Source organism: Dreissena polymorpha, chromosome 1, assembly GCF_020536995.1.
Source record: "Dreissena polymorpha isolate Duluth1 chromosome 1, UMN_Dpol_1.0, whole genome shotgun sequence".
NCBI classification, from domain to species: domain Eukaryota; kingdom Metazoa; phylum Mollusca; class Bivalvia; order Myida; family Dreissenidae; genus Dreissena; species Dreissena polymorpha.
Genome location: NC_068355.1, coordinates 206,396,870 through 206,423,922, shown reverse-complemented (window position 1 = coordinate 206,423,922; position 27,053 = coordinate 206,396,870). Strand labels below are relative to the sequence as shown.

Genomic DNA, 27,053 nt, shown 5'->3' with positions numbered 1-27,053 from the left:
GTCTGTTTTACCTCTTACGCTTGCTCTTTTTCGTCAAAAATTGATCTATATGAACGGCTTTTTTACTCTTTGCTTTCATTGTTAGAACAGAACTTGGGTCCATAAAATGCATATTTGTTTGCTGATGAGTGGTATTATCGCGTGGCTCTCTAATTTGGCCAAGCAGGTCATCTAAACTCTTACCGGCTGCGTCCAACGTGACTTTGTTGGGAACTGGGTCAATGGTTGCTGTTGCTGGTGGGGCTGATGTTTCCTGCCTGTCTGTCCACTTAAAAACTTCCTTGCAAATTAATTTCGCACTGCCTAATGGCACACCGATGCTCCTGAGCTCTTGTTTATTAACTAGTTTCAATGAGTCTTTTGTGCACAGGTCTTCTTGTCTAAAAGTCTGGGTCACTTTTCTGTTTAGATTAATATCACTTGCCCAAATCCGCCATAATTAGATAATACTCAGGGGTGCACACAAAACAATTTGTAAATATCTATATACTATACTATTCCAATGATGAAGGAAACACAGTTAAAAACATCTTGCGTGCTGAACAGACGCGCATTCATTAATGACCTGTGTGTAAAAGCGGGCTGATATGCAGGAAACCCACGTGACCCAGCTAGGGGCCCAGAAAGGGCAGCGCAGCATTGCTCATTCGTCTAAATACAATTAAGGAGCTTAATTACACTTTATATTATTTTTTTAAAGGATTTTTCTTCCTAATGAAAATCCAGTCTAGGCAGAAGTGTTGACTCTTATCTGCCTGTGCAACCTGCACAGGCTTATCTGGGACGACACTTTACATGCATGCATTAAGCCCAGTTTTCCCAGAACAAGAGTCATATAATTATTACATTGCAGTAGCAGGTTAGTCTGCTGTAACTCCACATGCGCAGTTACTTCACACAGTGTATATTCCATTTTCCTACCAAGGGCTTTTGAACATGGATGGCAGATTTAAGCTGTAGCATTGTTATGTGTATTATGTTGTATGGAGCTTTAGGTGATTTTTTAAGTTTTATCAAAGATTTTGTAGTATGTAAAAAGTAAAAGGTTTTAATCTTCTCAATGGTCTGGAAAATGGTTAAACCCCCCCCCCCCCCCTCACTGGAAGAAAAGCAATAATCCACTTTTCACTTCAAATGTAAAGTGTCAATTAAAGACTTGGATTCATTTCGTGGGGACTGACAACAGATAATGGGGTCAAATTGATTCAAGCCTTGTTTTATAATTGTTCATGAATTTCAAAGTTCTGAAGTTGAGTTTCTGATTGAAAGTATCTTTTCGTCACGCCATTCTGGTCTGCAATTGTAGATACAGCCATATGCGCTTAAACTACCCCCTGTTTTAGGCAATAAACAGTATATGCTTTATAAGCGGTGAAAACAGCTACTGAGTTTAATATATGTTTATTAAATGTTTTTAATATTGCAAAATAAATTAAATTAATTAGGTTCTAGTATTAATGTCATCATGATATCATCTTCTCTTGAAACATTTGTTAGCAAATTTTGCCTGTTGTTTCTCTCGTTCCCCTTAAATTTGACCAAATAACAACTTCACAAGTTTTTTATCAACTAGTATCAAATTTAGTTAAAGTGTTAGCTGGCATTAACAGAAGTTGATATATTTGTATGTACATGTATATATTATTGTCAGCATAAGTGCTCTTATTGTTCTTGAAGTTTTCCCCATCTAAATGGAAATGTTCTAGTGAAATTTGTCCCATTTAACTGGAAATGTTCTAGTGAAGTTTACCCCATTTAACTGGAAATGTTCTAGTGAAGTTTGCCCCATCTAACTGGAAATGTTCTAATTGAGTTTGCCCCATCTTACTGGAAATGTTCTTCTGGAGTTTGCTTTATCTAACTGGAAATGTTTTAGTGAAGTTTGCCCCAACTCACTGGCAATGTTCTAATGAAGTTTGCTCCATCTCACTGGAAATGTTTTAGTGAAGTTTGCCCCATCTCATTGGAAATGTTTTAGTGAAGTTTGCCCCATCTAACTGGAAATGTTCTAGTGAAGTTTGCCCCATCTAACTGACAATGTTCTATTGAAGTTTTCTCCATCTCACTGGAAAAGTTTAAGTGAAGTTTGCCCCATCTTACTGGAAATGTTCTAGTGAAGTTTGCCATATCTTACTGGAAATGTTCAAGTGAAGTTTGACCCATCTAACTAGAAATGTTCTAGTGAAGTTTGTCCCATCTAACTGGAAATGTTCTCGTGTCAGGGGACATATTGACAGACTTAGTCAAACACATTTGATAATTATGTATAAAGAAACAAACACTGCAGCAATTTATTGCATAGTTGTAACCTTTCATATTGTCATGTTTGTTTCCAGGCATTCTGGTCAGAGAGATTACAAATGTGGTGTCTGCGATTTTTACGGGTACACATTCACAGATATACGTAAACACATAGAACGGAAACACACAAACACCAGAGCACAAGTCTGTGATAAATGCGGAGGCATGTTCCAAACAGAGGAGCAATATAGGGTATGTTGATATAAAATAGTTTAATAGTTTCAATGCAGTACCATAAAACACTTCAAAGGTTGCAGCACAGAACCATTAAACACTACATTAGTTTCAATGCAAAACCATGAAACATTTCAATAGTTGGAATGCAGTTCTATGAGACAGTGAAAGAGTTGCAAGGCAGATGCAGTACCAGAAAACATTTCATTTGTAATTCAGTGCCTTGAATCATTTCATTTGTTTCTGTACCTTGAAAAATTATGATAGTTGCAATGCAATACTGTGAAACATACCAAAATTTGCAATGCAGTACTGTGAAACATATAAGTATTTGCAAATCAGTACCTTGAAAAATTTCGGTAGTTGCAAGGCAGTAAAATTCACATTTCTTTCATGGCTTACTATGATTTTCAATAATATTGTTGTTGTTTTTAAGGAGTTGATTTCATTAGGGTATATAAATAATTTTTAGCAAGGCTGTTTTCGGAGAAAACCCGAGCTATTGTCATAGCCAGCTCGTCTTCCGCCGTAGGCGTTGTGCTAAAACCTTAACATTGGCCATAACTTTTTAAATATTGAAGATAGCACCTTGATATTTGGCATGCCTGTGTATCTCATGGAGCTGCACATTTTTAGTGGTAAAATTTCAAGGTGAACATCATCCTTCAAGGTCTAGGGTCGAAAAAACAAAGTCAAGGGAAGTAATAAGCTTTAAATGGACATAGTTATCTGACCTGCCCACGTATATATTTTTGTTAAATAAATCAAAGCGGCGCAGTAGGCGGCATTGTGTTTCTGACAAACACATTGTGGTAAAAGGTTAAGGTCATCCTTAACGGTCTAAGGTAAAAAATACAGATTTAAGGGAAGTAATAAGCTTTAAAAAGGGAGAAAATTATTCAATATTCAATATTGAACATAGCCACTTTATATAATTGGCATGCATGTGTATCTCATGGAGCTGCACATTTTGAGTGGTGAATCTACAGTCACGGTAGTGGCTTTTAATTATTTGCTACTAAAAATAGAGATTTGTTACAGACAATTAATTTCAAGGGAAGTAATTTATATAATTATAAATCTCATATTATATATTTCCTTACCAAGAATTGAAGTTCTTTTCACAGTTACTGTACAGATTTATTATTTTGATTATTTATAAACCAAATGATTGATTTGTCAAAGTTTTTTTTAAATGATATAATTACAATTTCTTTGATGTTCATTACATACCTGTGGACTTAGTCCATAGATACATGATCAACTCTGGCTATATTATATATATATATATTATGAAAAAGAAAAAAAAAAAAAAAAAACTCTGGCTATATGAAAAAGAAAAAAAAACTCTGGCTATGATTTTATGAAAAAAAAAATCTGGCTATGATCTCTTTTAAACCACAGGCCTTGGTTGTCAGTGATGTCTGACATGGTCATAAATGACAATGTGAGACCCTCCCCACCCCCAACCCCCTGGTTGGATTGGACAAAATTCAAGGGAAGTAATAACCTTTAAAGGGAGATGATTTCTATACCTGCCAAATGATAAATAGAAATTTTATTTTAATGCGGTGCAGTAGGGGGCATTGTGTTTCTGACAAACACATCTCTTGTTAGGTCACTAGGTCAAAGGTCAAGGTCACTGTGACCTCTAAAAAAAAAAAAAAAAATTTTACAAGCTTTCGCAGCCGAGCGTGGCACCCGTTACGGGGTGTTCTTGTTTTTACTTTGCTGTAAAACGTTGAATTCTGATTACCTGAACGGCCATGATCTGACCATGTTACTTATGATTGAAAAATTACAGTCTTTATCGTAAAATATGTAGACTTCACTTAGCCCTTTACCACTTAGATATGTATGTTCTGGCATTTGTAGTCCCTTAGAAAGTTAAATTTAATTTAAGACCTTTCTCACTAGATTAAAGTGTTAAAGGCTTCATTTGAAATCCTTAGATACTGTTGAGCAGCAAACAGCATAAAACTTGAACAGACTGCGAGTTACTCACATGCTGTTCTGGTTTTATACTGTTTGCATATAACCATTATTTTCACTTTTCTTCTGAGTGGGAATAGCCATTTTTTTCACTTTGCTTCTGAGTGGGAAAGGATTAAATGAATAGGAAAACCACAGTGCCTACACACAAAAATGGCACAATTCTGAGGCAATAAACATAAAAGATAACTAATTATTTTATTTAACCAATTTTAGGTGCGGCAAATTCTACAAACATGAGATCTGTTTGTTGTTGCCTAAAGAAAATCTGTTCGAAGCCTTAACAACTTGAATCTAGAAGGACAGGTCTTTAATTAAATATAACTTTCCAAGGGACTACAAATGCGTGAAAATACGTACCTAAGTAGTGAAAGGCTACACATATCCATTTTTGCATTTTTTAGGAGCACAAGGCTCAGCAGTGCGAGGTGATGATGATCGAGCAGGCGTTGGCAATAGCAACCACCAATGGTGGTACAACACAGGCCACGATTCAGATCCCTTGCAACCTGACTCTGGACTCTGTGATTCACATCGACAGTCAGAACAACGTGGAAATGGGTCAGGACGGAGTATTGAACGATGGCTCTGCAAACATGTCAGGTAGGATAAGTTTAAACCTATTTACGTTAGCTCGATGGCATCAAAAGCCAAAGGCTGATTTCAGCGCCCTTGAGTCAGTTTCCTCGGTTGAACCGATACTAGGTGATTTTGGGAGAGATGCAAAGAATGTTGCCACAGTGGGGATCCAACTTTTCACCTCATGTAGGATTGGAGTACATAGTGAAAGATGAGCAAATCTTTAATACTGAATAGATCGGAGTCTTGCTCTGGGATAACAGGGCTTAATGCATTAGCGTTAAGAGTCATCAAAGATTGTCTGGATTTTTGTTAAAAAGAGACTTCCTTAAAACAAAAAAATACCATAAAAGCGGAGAGTGTTGTCCCTGATTAGCCTGTGCAGACTGCGCAGACTAATCTGGGACAACACTTTTTGCTCATGCCCTGTTTCCTCAGAGCACGGCTTATAGTGTTTTTGATATTCAATACGCTTAGGTTACAGCATTATAGCTGACAAACATGTCTTGAATGACTGGATTACATAGGGGTAGATGTGTTGACTTTAAATATAGAGTAGGCAGGGATGATGATTATTGCTACTTTCTACAAAAACAGTGATAGATTTGTTGTCCCTGAATGCTGAACAGATTGTGTATTTGGTATTGAATAAGATAGCTGGACAATTCAATAGCTGCACAAATGTACTTGTTTGATACCTGTGTCAGGTATGCCAGTACCAAAGCCTGAGCCAACTGGTACACATTGGCATAAAACACCATATTAGAAATATTGCATATTGTGTGTTAAATTTAAATTTTTCTTCAGAAGATTTTTAGCCATGTATGCAATTTTTGTGCATGTCTTGTATTATACCCAACTCACTTCTGTATTGACATACTTAATGTTGAATATTTGAACATGACGCTGAAGTATGAGCTCTCTTTATATTACTTGCTAGTTGTTCGCTGAAGTATGAGCTCTCTTTATAATACTTGCTACTTTTTCACATTCATCACATGATTTACACTCTTCAAACACTGCATAATCAAGTACATCATAGCAAAGTATTTTGCCCCAGTTACCTACCAAAACACTTTGGTAGGTTTAAAGAGTGAACTGTGTTTGCCACACAGGCTGATCTGTGACTACACTTTCAGCCCAAACTGGAATTTCTATAAGAAGAGACTTCCTTTCAGCAAAAAATATCATACAATGGAAAGTGTCATCCCTGATTGGGCGGTGAGGGCTGCACATGCTTATCTGGGAAGACACTAAATTCACATTCATTTTACTTGAGAGTGGTTCAGATTTACAGGCCTTTCTGTGAGTTATATTTTTCTGCTTAATTGAGGACAAGTATTCTTCTACACTCTTCATGAATATATTCTTTGTTTTAAATCATATTTTGATTAAGGATGTTTATTTTCAACATATAGGATGCTCTGTGAAAAGGGGGTTTAATGCATGTGCGTAAAGTGCCATCCCAGATTAGCTTGTGCAGTCCGCACAGGCTAATCAGGGCAGACGCTTTCCACTTTTATGATATTTTTCATTTCAAGAAAGTCTTCTTAGCAAAGTTCAAGCTTTTGTGAAAAGTGTCGTCTCTGATGAGCCTGTGCAGACTGCACAGGCTAATCTGAGATGGCACTTTACGCACATGCATTAAACCTCCTTTTCACAGAGCACGGCCCATATTTATTGTGTGTTTTCTTCCAATACCACGAAAAACTCATTGTTTCAGCTTGAGTTGTCACCCTTTCACTGTAAATGAGGAGATTTGAATGACAAAGACACTGTACCATTTCATGAATGGCCCAGTGGTGGTTTACTGACACATTTACCTCAAGTCCCTCCAGCCTCACAGTGTTTTTTTCTAATCTAGCATGTGTGTTGCATTTGGGAGGCCTTATTATGCTTAGGAGATATTATTGGAAAATTCTGTCTCTACGCGATAGTGCTGTAAATGCAGTAAAGTTGTAGACCTAGATAGAACAGTTTGTTTCTCCTCTAAATGAAGATAATTGACTGATGATTACATAAGCCTCTGGTATGGCAATTGCAGCTTTTTTCCCATAACATGATAGACGTTGACCTTCAATAGACCAGTTTGCACATCCATGAAACCTTGCATGCCCCACCTACTACATATTAGTAGGCAGCATTATGGACCACACTGATTGGAGCAACGAAACTGTGCCATTCACAAAATAGTAATTACACCGCGAGAGACACTTTGCCGGATTCACACGCTTTTGACTGTCTTGTAGCCTGCGCAGGCAGGTTCCCAGGCGTGTGACTGCCAACCTCTGCGAGTGGTTATCGACCGAGGCAAATTTAATGTTTGGTTTTCGGTAATTGAAAATTTCAGCACCGTTACTGTTAGCCAAGATAGGAATCTCTCTTGAAGTCATCGACTAATGGCAATCCATTTGACCTAAGAACTTTTAAATGGCATAAGTGCTTCCCTATTTTCTGATGAGGTTACATGTGTTTTTCATATTACTTAACGCTGTGATGATTATGTAATGGAGACTCAGCAAGTGTTAAAGTTTAAAGTGCTGATGAGGCTTTTTTTTCGTTCTCATTTTTCATTTGGTGGGTGCCATATTTTCTTTGTTTTTGCTTGCTTTACTACAGTTAACAGGTTGTTCTCCAAGGCATATATTTTTCAAGCTTTTTTAATTGAAATGATTCTCAGTTGTTTAATTACACCTGAAAAGTGAAAGATCTAAAATGTTAAATGCACATTTTTTTAGTTTGAGGATTTATGCATGCATGTTTATAATTTATACATGTTAAACAAAAATAAATGAGTTTATAAGAATTAATGTAGAGCTGTTATTTCTACTATCTCACAGTCTGTTCAGGTTTTATGCTGTTTGCACAAAGCAATTTTCACTTTGTTTCTGAGTGTGAAAGGATTAATTTACATATAAAGTATTTGTGATATTTGTTGCTATCTGACTTCCTGGGTTAGGCTCACACAGCCTGGTGTACATTGTGTTAGTCATGCTTAAACATAGTTTCAGTTTCATAATGTTTTACAAAGAAAACCTACCATTAACACATTTTTTTCCAGTATGCTTCGATAGCTGTTCAGAATGTCTCAATAATTGTCAACTCTGTCTCAATAGTTTCCTAGTGTGTCTCAATAGTTGCCCAGTGTGTCTCAATAGTTGCCCAGTGTGTCTCAATTGTTGCCCAGTGTGTATCAATTGTTGTCCAGTATGTATCAATTGTTGTCCAGTGTGTATCAATTGTTGTCCAGTGTGTCTCAATAGTAGTGCTGCAACAATATACTGGTATATTGGTATATATCGCAATATGCAATCCGCATATTGTATTGCGATACGATTTTCATCTTACCGGTACGAAAATTTTACAAAAATTCATCCACATTTCGTCCAGAAAAGCCATCCGAAATAATGATATCAAGGTAAACAAAACAAAGCGGTGTTTTGTAAAAATAAATTCTTACGAAAAATAGCATTCTAAAAAGTTTATTATATGAAGTAGAGCTGTTACATGGGAGTTTTTTTTTGATGCTTTTGAACAAATTATCATTGAATTAATTATGCACAACTGTAACTTTTTCTTTTGATTCTGAAATGAACATTATTAAATTTGTAATCCAAATTTTGGAAACAGGCTTCCGAATTTTAATGCTAACGCAACAACAAAAAATTCTAGTGTCAAATAAAAAGTGCTTTATCCTTTGTCTCAATAAAAAGCGCGCAAAAATTATGCAGACATGTAGAACGTCACATGGAAAGTGTGGGTGTATTTTGTGTTGTATAAAAACGGGAACATCACATCAGGCAATTTACGTGTGTTTAGTGGGAAAAAACGACCCGATTGGACGTAATTTCATCACATCTTTAAATAGTAACAAATGCCAAAATGTATTTGATACTTAAGAACATTGGCGAATGTTTGTGTTTCTTGTTATTGTTGAGCACTTTTATAGTAAATATTTACCAGAATTTGCTTTAAAACTGGAGTATACGGGATTATCGGGTAATTGGCAAGTTATACTTCTGGTACAAGTCAGCAATATATTGCGATATATTGCAATACGGGTTTTTGAACTGAATACATATCGCAATACACTTTTTAGCGTATTGTTGCAGCACTACTCAATACTTGTCCAATATGTCTCAATTATTGTCCAGTGTGTCTCAATAGTTGTCCAGTATGTCTCAATAGTTGTCCAGTCTGTCTTAATAGTTGCCCAGTCTGCCTCAACAGTTGTCCAGTATGTCACAATTGTTGTCCTGGCTGTCTCAATAGTTGCCCAGTCTGTCTTAATAGTTTCCCAGTCTGTCTCAACAGTTGTCCAGTGTGTCTCAACAGTTGTCCAGTGTGTCTCAATAGTTATCTAGTATGTCTAAATAGTTGTCTAGTGTGTCTCAACAATTGTCCAATGTGTCTCAATAGCTTTCCTGGCTGTCTCATTAGTTGCCTACTCTGTCGTAATAGTTGCCCAGTCTGTCTCAACAGTTGTCCAGTTTGTCTCAACAGTTATCCAGTGTGTCTCAATGGTTGTCCAGTATGCCTCAATGGTTGTCCAGTGTGTCTCAATAGTCATCCAGTATGTCTCAATTGTTGTCCACTCTGTCTTAATAGTTGCCCAGTCTGTCTCAACAGTTGTCCAGTATGTCTCAATAGTTGTTCAGTATGTCTCAACAGTTGTCCAGTGTGTCTCAATAGTTGTGCAGTATTTCTCAATTGTTGTTCAGTGCGTCTCAATCAGTGTGTTTCAATAGTTGCCCAGTGTCTCACAATTGTTATACAGTCCGTCTCAATTGTTGTCCAGTCCGTCTCAACAGTTGTCCAGTGTGTCACAATAATTGTCCAGTATGTCTGAATAGTTGTCTAGTATGTCTCATTAGTTGTCCACTGTGCCTCAATAGTTGCCCAGTATGTCTCAATTGTTGTCCACTAGGTCTCAATAGTTGTCCAGTCTGCCTCAATTGTTTCCCAGTCTGTCTCAACAGTTGTCCAGTAGGTCTCAATAGTTGTCCAGTGTGTCGCAATAGTTGTGCAGTATGTCTCAACAGTTGTCCAGTGTGTCTAAATAGTTGCCCAGTCTGTCTCATAAGTTGTCCAGAGTGCCTCAATAGTTGTCCAGTGTGTCTCAATAGTTGTCCAGTATGTCTCATTTCTTGTCCACTCGGTCTTTATAGTTGCCCATTCTGTCTCAACAGTTGTCCAGTATGTCTCAATAGTTGTCTGGTCTGTCTCAACAGTTGTCCAGTGTGTCTCAACAGTTGTCCAGTTTGTCTCAATAGCTGTACTGGCTGTCTCAATAGTTGCCTACCCTGTCTTAATAGTTGCCCAGTCTGTCTCAACAGTTGTCCAGTGTGTCTCAACAGTTGTCCAGTGTGTCTCAATAGTTGTCCACTGTGTCTCAATAGTTGTCCAGTATGTCTCAATGGTTGTCCAGTGTGTCTCAATAGTCATCCAGTATATCTCAATTGTGTTCCACTCTGTCTTATTTAAAATATTTGCCCAGTCTGTCTCAACAGCTGTCCAGTTTGTCTCAATAGTTGTCCACTATGTCTCAATAGTTGTCCAGTATGTCTCAATACATGTTGCTGTCCTGGCTGTCTTAATAGTTGCCTACTCTGTCTTAATAGTTGCTCAAGGTGTCACAACAGTTGTCCACTCTGTCTTAATAGTTGCCCAAGATGCCTCAACAGTTGTCCACTCTGTCTTAATAGTTGCACAAGATGCCTCAACAGTTGTCCTGTGTGATTAAATAGTTGCCCAAGATGCCTCAAGAGTTGTCCTGTGTGTCTCAATATTTGTTCATTGTGGCTTAATAGTTGTCCGATACATCTTAATATTTAGCCTGTGTATCTCAATAGCTGTCCAGTCTGCCTCAAAAGCTGCCCATAGTGAATTACTAGTTGTTAGTCTGTCTCAATATAGTATAGTGTGTCTCAATAGCTGTCCAGTCTGCCTCAAAAGCTGTCCAGTGTGTCTCAAAAGTTGTCCAGTGTGTCTCAAAAGTTGTCCAGTCCGTCTAAATAGAGTAAATTAGGTCTCAATAGTTGTCCAGTCTATCCCAATAGCTGTCCAGTCTGCCTCAAAAGCTGTCCAGTGTGTCTCAATAGTTGTCCAGTCTATCCCAATAGCTATCCAGTCTGCCTCAAAAGCTGTCCAGTGTGTCTCAATAGTTGTTCAGTCTGTCTCAATAAAGTAAAGAATATCTCAATAGTTGTCCAATGTGTTTCAATAGTTGTCCAGTGTGCTTTTGTTGGTGGTCTTATCTATAACAAAGTCACAAACTTGGATATATTATGTCCTTTCCAGTTGTACACAGCTTTCCAGTTGGAAGTTGTATCATGTAAGTCACATTTGTTATTTTATGTCCAACATCTGCATATAGTTGTCACATAGTCTTACAGTTTAATTGGTAGATTCTGTACGGCTTTTTGACGCCCTATATCTAGTCTTTATAGTGACTTACAGTTTAACTGGCAGTTTTTGACCTGTGTCCTCATCTTTGCCTTGTCAATTTAAATCTTCTTTTAGCTTTTTGTGTTTATGTATTTGAAGTATGTACATCCCCTTTAATACATACATGGTTGTCAGGTTTAGGAATGTAAAGTTAAAAGTTTATCATTAATATGACATGCTTTGATGGTGATTGAAGATTTATGTTTCTATACATAACATTAACAAGTTCAAAGCAGTAAAATTGTATGCAGACATAAGTATGAAAATTATATATTTGAAAAGTCTTTCAATTCATCTTAATCTTCTGTTGTCATAGGGTTGGGATGATTTGTAATTATCATATATGTATTATCATCGTTTAGTGATTTCTATACATTATTGAGAGACCGTGGAGTTGTTGCTTTGTGTGATAAGGCAATGAATCAACCTGTGCAATAATGTCATCTATAAGCTTTTACTTTGAAGTTCCATGCCATTGTTTGGCTTACTTTGGTATTGTTGAATACTTACCTAATGAGTCACTTAAATCTGATATGCATCACTCACTGAAACCTTGCAGATCTTGCAATGTATTAAGGGATTTACCCTAAATTAATTTCATCCAAAAAGTTAGAAAATAAATATCTTTTAGTAATACCATGAAAACAAACACATTTTCTTGTTATTTAATGCTTTTTTTCATATTAGTTGCTTTTAGGTTGTTTTATTCTTGATCTCTTATCTCATTTAATTCCGTTTGTTCCTGTTCTTCATCAGCATCAGAATCATCATCAGCAGCAGCAGCAGCATCTTTTGTAAACATTCCCCCTTGTAATAACAGTTTAGCCTGTTACTAATTTCAATGACAGTGAGTTGACCAATTAGTTTGGGTTGATATTAAAGTATTGAATCATAGCACATGGCCAATCCATGTATTTAAAGGGGCTTTTTCACAGATTTTGGCATGTATTGAAGTTTATCATTAGATGCTTTATATTGATAAATGTAAACATTGGATCTTAAAAGTTCCCTTAAAAAAAAGAATAAAAATTAAAGAAAGAAAAAACACTCAACTGGGCTCGAATCACTGACCCCTGGAGTAAAAGTCTATCGCTTAGACCACTCGGCCAACCCTGCTCATACAATGAGTGATGTATTTTATACTTTATATAAGCAATCCTTGTTGTATCACAAAATATAACGACATCAACAGAACTCTCCAAATTATTCAATCGTTTCGCTTTGCAACGCTTTATAATTTTCAGGATTTTAAATCGTCAAAAGATGCATTTAATGGATATTTTAGAGCATGGTAAATTTTCAGTATTACTGTTTCCTCATAAATATAAATACAGCAAAAATTTTCGAATCTAGAACATTATTTTACATTTTGTCAATTTACCAAAATGTGAAAAGGCCCTTTTAAATCTCAGTACAAACTATATGCATAATGTTCTATGTTGGTTTACTGGGAGTTGATTAGTCATTGTAGGCTCAGGTACTATGTAAAAGTTATTTGTGTACTTTTGCACTCTTAAGTGAACAACAAAGTATAAGTACACTTACAGGTTATGGAAAATATACGTATAAAAGCACCCCGGAGTATGGCTGGATGCCTTTAAGCGGAATTGTTTTCACCCGGTGAACATTGTAGTATACCAAAGAGGACCTGGGGTACATTTAAGTAGTACCTGAGCCGACAAAAACCATTTGATTTTTACTGGGTAAGGATATCGTATCTCCACTTTATCCTCAACCCCCTTCTCCTTATTATTACCATCATCATTATCATCTCTTTTGTAAGTTTTATATCAGAATTCTTGTTGCTTATGCTCTGAAAGAAAAAGAAGGAAATATTCATTCCAGCAGACACAGTGGAAATGGGTGTCCTAGTGACACTTTGAAGTTTATTTAACCCCTTCCCACTCAGAAGCAAAGTGAAAAGGGCATAAAACCAGAACAGCCTGCGAGTAACTCGAGTATCTCGCAGTCTGTTCAGGTTTTATGCTGTTTGCTACTCATCAGTATCTAAGGGATGGTTATAAAGCCTTTAAAACTTGAATCTAGCAGAAAAAGTCTTTAATTAAATGTAACTTTCTAAGAGGCCCACAAATGCGTCAAAATATGTATTTAAATGGTGAAGGGTTAATCAAGGAATTGCATCTGTTTGTTCCTTGAATCCCCCAGTACAGGTCTCCTGGAGTTATAATTTACTATAATTTGTTCCATGTTTTTATCATTTTAGGTGTTCATGGCTTTTTAATTTTGTGTAATGCATTTCACTTTCATGTTTATTGGTTCTGAAGATTTTCTAAATCATAAAAGAGGCTTTTGTTTTATGGATTTTTAATAGGCTTAATATTTTTTATTAAAGGTTTCCTGTGCTAAAGAATATAAATCTTGGCTGTGAACTTGAAAGTTATTGAGTCTGGCATTGGAAAAACAGGGCTTAATGCATGTGCGTAAAGTGTAGTCAAAGATCAGATGCAGTCTGCACAGGCTAATCTAGTATGAAACAATTTGCATATACTGAATTTTCATACAGAGTCTTCCTTAGATTAACCCTTTGCATGCTGGGAAATTTGTAGTCTGCTAAAATGTAGTCTGCTGAATTTCTAAAATTAGCATTTTCTTCGATTTTTTTCACAGAATACTATCAGAATAGCAAACAGTTTGGATCCTGATCAGGCGCCACGTTCTGTGGCGTCTTATCTGGATCCAAACTGTTTGCAAAGGCCTTAAAAATTTGGTTCCCGCATTGGAAGGGTTAACAAAAATTACACTACACAAAGGGATGTCCCTGATTAGTGTGTACGGTATTCACAGACTAACCTGGGATGATACTTTAGGCACATGCATTGTGCGGTATTCACAGACTAATCTGGGATGATACTTTAGGCACATGCATTGTACAGTATTCACAGACTAATCTGGGATGACACTTTAGGCACATGCATTGTACAGTATTCACAGACTAATCTGGGATGAAACTTTAGGCACATGCATTGTACGGTATTCACAGACTAATCTGGGATGACACTTTAGGCACATGCATTGTACAGTATTCACAGACTAATCTGGGATGACACTTTAGGCACATGCATTGTACAGTATTCACAGACTAATCTGGGATGACACTTTAGGCACATGCATTGTACGGTATTCACATACTAATCTGGGATGATACTTTAGGCACATGCATTGTACAGTATTCACAGACTAATCTGGGATGACACTTTAGGCACATGCATTGTACAGTATTCACAGACTAATCTGGGATGATACTTTAGGCACATGCATTGTACAGTATTCACAGACTAATCTGGGATGACACTTTAGGCACATGCATTGTACAGTATTCACAGACTAATCTGGGATGACACTTTAGGCACATGCATTGTACGGTATTCACAGACTAATCTGGGATGATACTTTAGGCACATGCATTGTACGGTATTCACAGACTTATCTGGGATGACACTTTAGGCACATGCATTGTACGGTATTCACAGACTAATCTGGGATGATACTTTAGGCACATGCATTGTACAGTATTCACAGACTAATCTGGGATGATACTTTAGGCACATGCATTGTACAGTATTCACAGACTTATCTGGGATGACACTTTAGGCACATGCATTGTACAGTATTCACAGACTAATCTGGGATGACACTTTAGGCACATGCATTGTACGGTATTCACAGACTAATCTGGGATGACACTTTAGGCACATGCATTGTACAGTATTCACAGACTAATCTGGGATGACACTTTAGGCACATGCATTGTACGGTATTCACAGACTAATCTGGGATGATACTTTAGGCACATGCATTGTACAGTATTCACAGACTAATCTGGGATGATACTTTAGGCACATGCATTGTACGGTATTCACAGACTAATCTGGGATGACACTTTAGGCACATGCATTGTACGGTATTCACAGACTTATCTGGGATGATACTTTAAGCACATGCATTGTACAGTATTCACAGACTAATCTGGGATGACACTTTAGGCACATGCATTGTACGGTATTCACAGACTAATCTGGGGTGACACTTTAGGCACATGCATTGTACAGTATTCACAGACTAATCTGGGATGACACTTTAGGCACATGCTTTGTACGGTATTCACAGACTAATCTGGGATGACACTTTAGGCACATGCATTGTACAGTATTCACAGACTAATCTGGGATGATACTTTAGGCACATGCATTGTACAGTATTCACAGACTAATCTGGGATGACACTTTAGGCACATGCATTGTACGGTATTCACAGACTAATCTGGGATGACACTTTAGGCACATGCATTGTACGGTATTCACAGACTAATCTGGGATGACACTTAAGGCACATGCTTTGTACGGTATTCACAGACTAATCTGGGATGATACTTTAGGCACATGCATTGTACACCATTTTCACAGAGCAAGGCCAATTTAGTTTCAAAAGTACAGAATATTATATTTTTTATGCCTCCGGATCGAAAGATCAGGGGTATATTGTTTTTGGCCTGTCTGTCATTGTATGTGTCAGTGTGTGTCCCAAACTTTTACCAAAACTTTAACCTTCTTCATAACTTTTGCAATATTGAACATAGCAACTTGATATTGGGCATTCATGTGTATCTCATGGAGCTGCACATTTTGGGTGGTGAAAGTTTTTTGGGTCAAGGTCATCCTTCAAGGTCAAAGGTAAAAAACAACAATGCAAAGCGGCGCTTTAGGGGGCATCGTGTTTCTGACAAACACATTTCTTGTTTATATCTGATCCAATGTAACCATCTGATCTGAATACATTATTTGCTATTGTTGATTCTAGTACAGTCGGAATTGTCAAAAATAGTTCGAGACATCCGGAACTCAAGCCATCCGATTTCTAATATATTTTGTTTACAAACAAGTCTGCAGTATATTTTAACCTCCAGTTGAAGAGAATACATATTGCTTAAACTCCGTACTACTTTGCACTACTTACTGCTTTTGGATTTATAAGATAATAAGAAACAAATATAAACTTAATACTTTTATCTACGAATATTTTTAAACAGTTACAAATTCAATTAACAAATAGCATTTATTGAATATCAGCACGTTTAGTATAGCATATTTTAAGGTAACACGTACAGAGCACTAGAGAACAAAACCTGCATCAGCACTAGCTCATACATACACATTATTTACATACGAGACGACACTACATTCCTTTTTTTTTTTTTTTTTTTTAAGAATGACATTATGTCCGTCTGTGTTGCCATCCGTAGCTGTCGTCAGACATTATGTCCGTCTGTGTTGCGTTCCGTAGCTTTCGTGAAAAATGAAGTATTTTTTGCGATTATGCCGTTGCAGCCATTATGATACAGCATGTACAAGAACGCCAGCTTTTAATACAAAATGTCATCTTTTACTAAAATCAATTAACAATTGAGTAAATGACATGTTAGCAAACAGGTGTTAAATCAGTTATAGTGTCCCTTTAATCAAGTGGTCATAATCGATTAGCAGTTTATGCGACCGGTGTTAAATCAATTTGTGCGTGCCTTTAATCAAGCGTTCTTAATCGAATAACACTTTTTGGGACCCGAAGCAAGTTCAAGCCATCCTAACAAAAGAACGTGTGAAAATTGTAGCCGGGACTGTGAAAACAGTGCGAGTCATCCGATAATTTCAGCCAAGCGAGTTCGAGCCATCCAACACAATTTTATATGAACATATAGGCATACAAAATCGGTGCTTTGATGCGAGTTTGAGCCAACCGGAAATTCGAGCCAAGCGAGTTCAAGCCATCAGGTTTCGACTGTATTTGAATATTTGAACTTAATTAATTAATTAAGACCAATAATTGTTGCTGAAATAATAGCCTATTTAATAATTGTAGTATCTTTAAAGCTAAATATTGTGTAATGCTTTTATAGAATCAGAAATTTATATTTATGGAATGATAAAAAAATTGCGTCACAAAAAGGAATACAAATGGCAACAGTTGTGCAAGATAGTGCTCACACTTAATAGCTGTTTTTGTTACATTACCCATTTTATGTGCAAGAAATATTGCAGATATAATTATGTTGTTTGGTGTGATGGTAATGATACATTTGTCTAAAAACCAACTGTTACAGAATAAAAATGGTTTGGTGATGCAATTTATGACTCCAATGTCATTCAGAGAATGAAATAGAATATTTTTTTTAAGGATTCAAGAGGCGGAACGATGCATCGCAATAATGTGACAGATTACTGTTAATGCGAAACTCATGTATCTCATTCATATTTCACAATGGCGAGCACAAGCTATGAATTAAGCTGTAGGCATGCATATAGGGTTTAATAACAAAAGAGCAATCTCCTGTTGCAACACTGAAATGTCTGTTAAATGTTTTCTATATCATATGTATTTCATTTATGGGAGATATTTCATTGAAGGTTTTTCATTCACCCATTTTAGCTTTGTAATACAAAGAATAAAGTAACAAAACTTTATGTTGATAAAGTTCATGTACTTTTTTTCCCCCAAAAGTGCTCATTTGAATAATTATATGTGTTACTTCAATAATTGTATCTCTTGCAGAAAAAATGTGTTCCATTTTTTGGACAATAAGTGTTAAGTAAAGATTTTAAGCAAATTCAATTATAGGACATACTGATTGTATTAGCATCCTGCGACTTGTTTGTAGTTTCTGGTTTCTAGCTAAACGCAACAAACAATTCATTTCTGTGTCAAGAACTTTCCTATTAAAATTCTGATTCATTGAGACTTGCATAATAAAGCCCTTTGTTACTAGCATGGTGACAGGGCACATGCCCATGTCAGGTTATGTTATCTGCTGATAAGCCTTTGCACTTGGGCTTATCAGCTCAGTGCTGGGCTGGGATGTAATAGTGCAGGATAATCAAATACATGGTCTGTTCTGTGTAAAAGTAATTATGAGTTATGTTGCCAGTGTCTTTGAAATCTGATGAAGGACAATAAATTAATTAAATTGACTTCCACTGTGAAAAAGGTCTTGAGTATTACAGGGCCAGTCGCAATAAAACGTCATCTGCATGGTGGTTAATGGGGGAGGGAGGGAGGGGGGGGGGGTAAGGCTAGCATAGTAAAAGTGGTTGGATTATATCCCTTTACCACTCAGATAAGCACTTTGACACCTTTGGTGTCTCATAGAAAATCAAATCAAATTTAAGACCTTTTTTGTAGATTGAAGTTTTAAAGGCTTCATTTTCAACTCTAAAATACTGATGAACAGCAAACAGCATAAAACCTGAACAGACTGCAAGTTACTCGCAGGCTGTTCTGGTTTTATGCTGGTTGCATATAGCCCTTTTCACTTTGCTTCTGAGTAGGAAAGGGATATACGCTTCTCACCTCAGCAACCAGAGTTCGATGCCCACTTGGTGTGCTTGTGGGTTTGGTTGGAGGCCATCATACTTAGTTTAATTCAAGTTATTTTAGCTCAATAGCATCAAAGGCTTATTTGAAACGCTCTTGAGTCCGTTTCCTGGAACTAGGACCAGAAAGGTGTCTATGGGGGAGATCTTAGAATGCTTCCACAATGGGAATAGAATCCATGAACTCCATTGACAGGAGGACACCATATCTATTACGCCATAGCCACCTGTTATCATATGTGACAGATGGGGCTTCCACTCAGCATCTTGGTGTCCCCCTTACAGTGTGCCTTTTTTACTGACATTTCCCAATTCCAGTTAATTCAATAAGATTTTCCCCCAATCCAATTTAAAAATGGTCCTGTCCCCATTCCCAAAAAGTTGAAAAACCAAATGAACTTGTATATTTTATATGAATTCTTTCCATAAGCATGATAAGTATATTCTCACATTGAAACAAATGACAAACAATTGTGAATGTAACATAATAATGTAATTAGAAGTTGTTTTATTATACAAAACAAGACTATTGCCACCTGGCAATCAGATTAGGTTAAAATGGTTATTTTAATGTCATTAAGAAAGCCAATTCATCTAAATAACTTTACGCAATGTGCTGCTAGTGCATGTTTTTACATTTATCATGTAAATGACAAATTATCTCCATCTCTTAGTTTTGAAAGTGTCTGTTGATTATATCCTTAATCATTGCTAAATCACAATATAAATCACTGTTTGCCCATATCACATACAACTCAGCCTTTTACTGGGCAAACTGGGCTTAACCCTTTACCACAGTTAGATACGTATGTTGACGCATTTGTAGTCACTCTGAAAGTTGAATCTAATAAAGTCCTTTCTTATTATATTCAAATTTTAAAGGCTTCATTTCCAACTTTTTATGTCCCCGACTATAGATTATTATTGTTTTTGCCCTGTCTGTTGGTATGTTTGTGTGTTTGTTTGTTTGCCCCAACTTTAAATTTGCAATAACTTGAGCAATATTGAAGATAGCAACTTGATATTCGGCATGCATGTGTATCTCATGGAGCTGCACATTTTGAGTGGTGAAAGGTCAAGGTCATCCTTCAAGGTCAGAGGTCAAATATATAGCTTCAAAGCGGCACAAAAGGGGACATAGTGTTTCTGACAAACAAATATCTTGTTTTTTAAGATACTGATGAGCAGCAAACATAATCAAACCTGAACACACTGCGAGTTACCCGCAGGTTGTTCTCAGGTTTTCTGTTGTTTGCACGTAGCAATTTTCCCTTGCTTTTGATTGGGAAAGGGTTAATGCATGTGTGTAAAGTGTCTTGCCAAATTAGCCTGTGCAGTCCGCACATACTAATCAGGGACGACACTTTCAGCCTACATGGGATTAAAGTTAAGAAGACATCTCCTTTTAACGGACAAATCCATAGAAGTGGAAATATTCGTTCCTGATTAAGGAATCTTGGATGAGGCATTATGCACATGTATTAACCCTTTGCATGCTGTGAAATTTGTCGTCTGCTTAAATGTTGTCTGCTGAATTTCTTAAATTAGCATTTTGTTTGAATATTTTTCTAAGACCACTATCAGAATAGCAAACAGTTTGGATCCTGATGAGACGCCATGTGGCGTCTCATCTGGATCCAAACTGTTTGCTAAGTCCTTCAAAATCCGGTTCCAGCACTCAAAGGGTTAATCCCTGTTTTCTCAGACGGAGGCTGAAATAATCATGTCCATTGCAGTCCTGAAGAGGCTATAATCTACATCATCAGCACATACTGTATGTGGATTGCATGTTCTTGCTTTTCAAGCAATTTATTGTATTATCCATTATTTTAGTGAAGTTGTCAAACTAATAGCGGAAGGTTATAATAAACTATCTGACATGACTGACTGTCTAACATGCATCATGAACAAACCACCAAGAATGCCCTTCTGGCAATGACAGATACATTCTCATACAGACCACAATACAACTACTAAATAATTGTATGCAAAAGTAAAAAAAACAAAATCATTTAAACACTTAAAAGAGGGTTAAACAAATACATTTTTACAAATTGTTGATTTAGCAGTGATGATATCTGTTTTGTATTAACCATTTACCACTTAGATGCATTTTTTGACGCATTTGTAGTCCCTTAGAAAGTTAAATTTAATTAAAAGCCTTTCTTACTAGATCCAAGTTTTAAAGGCTTCATTTCAAACCCTTAGTTACTGATGAGCAGCAAACAGCATAAAACCTGAACAGACTGCTAGTTACTCACAGGCTGTTCTGGTTTTATGCTGTTTGCACATATCCATTTTCACTTAGCTTTTAAGTGTGAAAGGGTTTTATTTGTAATCTCCCTTAGATCAAGACCATCAATAAACAATTATAATTTTGACTCATTATAAGCACTATTTTTGTCAATTTGTACCCATGCATTTAAAGCAAAGGGAAGAGGGGTATAGTGTTTTCACTACAAACATGTCTCCATGTGTGACTGTATGTCTGTCTTCTTGTCAGTAGACAAAAACTTAATTGTGGAATGAAGTTCATCTGAACATGTCATTGTACAAAATTCGAACTTGTATTTATCCTTGTACAAGTTATGATACAAAGTTGTGCGTGTTGGGGAATTTTACTATTTTACATGACATTTCTACATTAAAAATTTACATGACATTTCTACATTAAAAATTGCAAATAATACACTCTTTTCAAAATTAGACTCTTTATAATATTCTTTAGTTACAACTTGCTACATATTAAAACATGTGGCATAAGGGGGTGTGGACGGTAGGGAATTGCAGGGGGGTAGAGGTTTAATTGTCACTACTTTTGTGACCAGCTTTAGTAACAATTTTGCAGGATAGTGTCCCTTTAAGTTATACCCATCGTACCTCACAGGACACAAAGCTGTGCAGCTATTTTAGAGAGCTCGCTGCTGAGGCAGGAAGTTGCAAATCATCAGGAGCTTATTTCTCTCAAAGGCATGACCTGGAAGTCAGGTTCATTAGGGAGAAAGGGGCAGAGGTGACAAGGCCTGTAAAGGGGTTAATGTGTTAGCCCGAGGGAGTTATGACATGAATGTAAGGAGTCCCACAGACATAATAATACATTGAATGTTAAATTGATAAAATTAAGATTATTTCCCATCTTTTTGGAAAAAACACTTATACCCAAGGTGTAGCTAAACTGCTTTATTATAGTATATCCTCAGAAATCAAAGTTTTTATCCTTCGCCATAGGCGGAGGGATATTGTTTTGGCGTTGTCCGTCCGTCCGTCTTTCTGTCCATCCGGCACTTTTGTGTCCGGAGCCATATCTTAGAAGTGCATTTGCGGATTTCATTGAAACTCGCTATGAGTATATAATAAAAATTACATGGATAAGAGGATGATGCACGCCAAATGACATTGTACACCATCTGTTAATAACGGAGTTATGGCCCTTTGTATCTTAAAAAAATGCTTTTTTAGCGTCAAATTTAACACTTTTGTTTCCAAAAGCATATTGGCGGCACAGGTATTAGGTGTGTGGCCAAGTCACTTTATTAATGTTTATATATATTATATCGGATTATTTATTTTTTTGATGAAAAAAGTTGTTTTATGACATATTGATAGTGTTAAAGTGACTTAGCCACGCGCCCAATACCTGTGATTGGCGGAGGATATCAATTCAATTAATTTGCTTGTTTTTTGTTTACTCCAGCCTGAAATAATTGTCCTGAAGGTGTGCCATCAGCAATATACAATACTTAACACAAGCTGTGTCAGCAGATTTACCAATGGAGAGGAAAGCGTTGTTAACATAGCATTGAAAGAGATATGAAATCACGGGCCTTTGATCTCAGCTGTAATAATGATCATAACTGCTGATAGGCCAATGACAAGCAGGAACCATGCCCCAGAAAGTCACAGAAATGTTAGGTCATTAATTTTAATCAGCTCTCAGTGAAGGGATTGGGGCTGAAAAGGGATCCCTGATGTGTCCCCTTCTTGTGACCCCTGTATCAAGGGTTATGGGTCTGACAAATGGGACATTATTTCAGTTGCACTGGGAGATGAATGGTTATGAGGTTTTTGTTTGTTAAGAGTTAAAGCAAGGAGAGCCGTGGCTGCATGTTGTTTTTCAAGCCAGAAGGTTGGAAAGGAAATGTGCCAATGGCATGCAGTGTGTGTGGCAGTCACCAGGGAAAGGTCACTGTGTGGATTGCCCAGAGTAATTGAATCAATAAACATTATTTGAGTTAGCATTTATTACCCAGATTAAAAGGACTTTTAAGACTTTCAAATATGTTAGCCCATGTGAGAAACCCCTTACACAATTAATTAATTGCATTTGAATAATGGGGCTTTTAACTTGATTTAAAAAAAAAACATGACTGTAATTATTATAAATGGAAAACAATAAAGGATATTTTCCAAACATTAAAAAAGATATGTTATTGGATTTTGCAGCCAATTTCAGAGCAGATGCAATCAACAAAAAGTAAGATTAAAAACTGTCTAATGTCTTCCATACATCTTTTAAACTTGAAAATGAGCCTTGTTCTGGGAAAATGGGGCATAATGCATAAAGTGTTGTCCCAGATTAATCTGTGCATTCCAAACAGGCTTATCAGTTATGACACTTTCTGCATAAACTTGATTTCGGCTAAGAAGAGACCATTTTTAAAGGCAGAAAATGTCATCCCTGATTAGCATGTGGAGACTGCACATGCTAATCTGGGAAAACACTATGCGCATTAAATAAGCCCAGTTTTCCCAGAACGAGACTCAAATGATGTCAGTTAAAAAAAGAGTGCTATCTGTATACCAAAATTTATGAACTTTTCAACTATTCTTCATTGTAAGAGTAGGCTTCTATCACCAAGGGCTTGATACCCAACCTATTCTGAACTAATTTTAGGGTGAAAGGGGCACTATCAGTTTGAAAATCACAAGAGAATGCCTAATGAGATCATGTGTTACATTATTAGCAGAGATAAGATTCATTCACACACAGTTCTGCTTTCCAGGCAGTTATGGAATTAAGGGAGATTTTATCCCTTGGATCTTTTAATTGCTTAATTAGTGGGCACCTGCTTGAGTGGTACAACTTGTTGGTGATAAGTACTGTTGATTACTGATTCCATAACGATCTGCCAACAATTTCTGCATGGCCCAGTTCCTCTAATGATAACACAAGGAATAATACCACATAGGACAGTTTGTACAGGACTTTTAACTTTCCAAGATAGAAATTAGTGATTTTCCTTTGTCCCAGGTGAGCAGATTTAGGTCCTGGCCAGTAAATTGCAAAATTTAATAGTCTGTCAGCTCAACTAGCTGTTTGAAACAGTTTTCCTGCAGTTTATCAGTTTATTTATTTGTAAGATTCAGATGAAGGCTCATAAGAGAGCATTTTGCAGTGATTCCAGACAGCAATTGTATAATATTGTCTGATTTAGTTTTGTAAACAATTAGTATTACATAATAATGATGTGGTTCTGGGCGATTAACTCTTCAGACTACCAAAGAACTAGAGATAGTTGCCCATCTTGGCTGGCCAGACTACTAAAGAACTAGAGATAGTTGCCCATCATGGCTGGCCATACTACCAAAGAACTAGATATCGTTGCCCATCTTGGCTGGCCAGACTACCAAAGAAATAGAGATAGATGCCTATCTTGGCTGGCCAGACTACCAAAGAACTAGAGATAGTTGCCCATCTTGGCTGGCCAGACTACCAAAGAACTAGAGATAGTTGCCCATCTTGGCTGGCCACACTACCAAAGAACTAGAGATAGTTGCCCATCTTGGCTGGCCAGACTACCAAAGAACTAGAGATAGTTGCCCATCTTGGCTGGCCAGACTACCAAAGAACTAGAGATAGTTGCCCATCTTGGCTCAGGCCAGACGACCAAAGAACTAGAGATAGTTGCCCACCTTGGCTGGCCAGACTTCCACAGAACTAGAGATAGTTGCCCATCTTGGCTGGCCAGACTACCAAAGAACTAGAGATAGTTCCCATCTTGGCTATCAACAGTTAGTTTCCATCCCTGTATAGTCAATACTCAATAGTGCTGGGTGAATTAATCTTGTGGAAATGACTATCCCTCTCAGAGGCCAAGTGAAAATGACTATGTGCAAACAGCATAAAACCAGAACAGCCTGCAAGTAACTCACAGTCTGTTAAGGTTTTATGCTGTTTGCTGCTCATCAGTATTTAAGGATTTGAAATGAAGCCTTTAATCTAGTAAGAATGGTCTTAAATTCAATGTATTTTTCTAAGGGACTACAAACGCATCAAAATACATATCTAAGTGGTAAAGGGTTAAGGCAGCAGAAAGCTAATGGAACTGTGAGAGGTGAAAGTGGGCAACAAATTGCTTGGCTCTCAACAATGATATGCCTGCTAAGGGTCTGTCAGCAGAAACTGTTTTCTGTCATTGATTGATATGCTTTGTACTGCAAAATGCAAATAGCATAATTTTGGTAACCCAATACCTTATCAAGTATATTTTAGAAAGGATGCATCTCGACCGTTGGCATAACTATATTTAGTACTTTTTGCAATATAAGTAGCTTAATGAGAAGCAGGATAATAAACATTTCAGGTATTTGCACATGTGCACAGTGCATGGCACTTAATTGATAATCAATTTGGCAAGTTTCATGTACAAATAAAATGCAGCTTTTTTGTGGTGAAACCCTCACCAGTTTTCTTTTTTTGTACAAAATGGGAAGGGGGTCAACCAGAAACAGTGTAAAATGTCAAAACCGTTGACTGCTGGGGATTATTGTATTTTTCTCTATATGGTTCATGTTACCAAAATGTGTATTGGTGCTTTTTAGATGACAATGGTGATACCCTATATCAGAATGGTCTAGGCCAGTTAGCCCCTTTGTTTTGAGGATTTTTTCCCCCCACTTTCCATCATCCCTTGGTAAAAAGTATCAGTCCCTGATGCTGGTACCACCAGAGTAGGGATATCAACTATCTTGATTTGATATTTGCAATGCATGTTGTGGGAATTTTTTTGAACTGACCTGCACCAGTGCACTCAGATGACCAGCTGATTCCAGTGGCCTCTTGACCATGGGTCATTTCATGTCTGGAAACAGTTGGCCAGCCCAAAAGGGCTTATCAGATGTAAAAAGAACTCGAAAATTTACTGTTAAATTGATTTCACATATTTCAAGATTTCAAGGCTAGGTTTTGTTGTTTTTCTACACATGTTAAAGTGATATGTTTAATGATTTGTCCTTGGTTGACCTCACGATGGCTTAGGGAGGTTACAAGAAATGTTTATTGCCAGTTGGGTTATATACTACTGATGGTTCACTGGTTCAGAAACAGTTTTCTATGATATATTTATATAGTTATTTATTGAATGGCTTCAAGCTAGAAAAAGTATGATTTTATTATTATTAACACTAACTAGTACCAATGGTGTCAGCTTTTTAAATTCACATTTGCTGATGGATCTTTCTTGCTTTAAAGAGATGTATTCTTACATACAAATTGAACAAAGATGCTATAAATGCATGTACTCTAATAAAAAAAAAGTTAGGAATTCTTTTGTATGTTCACAATATGTACACATATATACATTGTAAATACACATATGATCCAACCTTTTCTATGAAAAATATGTTTGCCGCCAGTTATGCTGTCAAACATGAGCATGTTCCATATCTTAGTCTTATTTAACGGTACATTTGCTTTCATGTAGTCAGCTATGACAACAGGGTCATTCAAAATATGTCAGTTTAAAAAATTATATGACTAAACATCTTGTCAGTTGCCCCCAAAGCTGGTATGTGACAAACACAACTTCATTGCTTTTGAATTGATTTATGTGGAGGCAAAAGTTTACAACTTTCTTTTATCAGAGGACAAATGAACTTATGGTATGGCTTATCCTATGGTTAAAAGTATTATTGCTGGAAATAGACTCATATGTTGCCCACAGCAAATATTTGTTAAGTATTTATATGAGTCGCGTCATGCAAAAATGGATCTTATTCCATATGCTGGCAGCGTATCTCAAGACTGACTTGTGAATTCGCAGAGTGTTGTCAAGAGTTACGCTGTCCGCTAAGTCATGCAAGGTTTATTTTTATGAGCAGACAGGAATGTTCCTGAGCAGACAGTGCAGATTTGCCGGCAGGTCTGGGGCTAGCAGGCTGCATATGGTATAAGACTCA

At 36.9% G+C, this 27,053-nt stretch overlaps 1 protein-coding gene across 1 annotated transcript in view; it reads left to right on the top strand.

The window, feature by feature from the left end:
• The window catches only part of LOC127864725 (zinc finger protein 728-like), a 93,589-nt gene that overhangs the window by 11,087 nt on the left and 55,449 nt on the right, over positions 1 to 27,053 (top strand). Inside the window, exons 5-6 of the mRNA XM_052404610.1 lie at positions 2,337 to 2,493; positions 4,872 to 5,070. Of these exons, the coding sequence (XP_052260570.1) occupies positions 2,337 to 2,493; positions 4,872 to 5,070 (356 nt within the window). The remainder of the gene's footprint in view (positions 1 to 2,336; positions 2,494 to 4,871; positions 5,071 to 27,053) is intronic.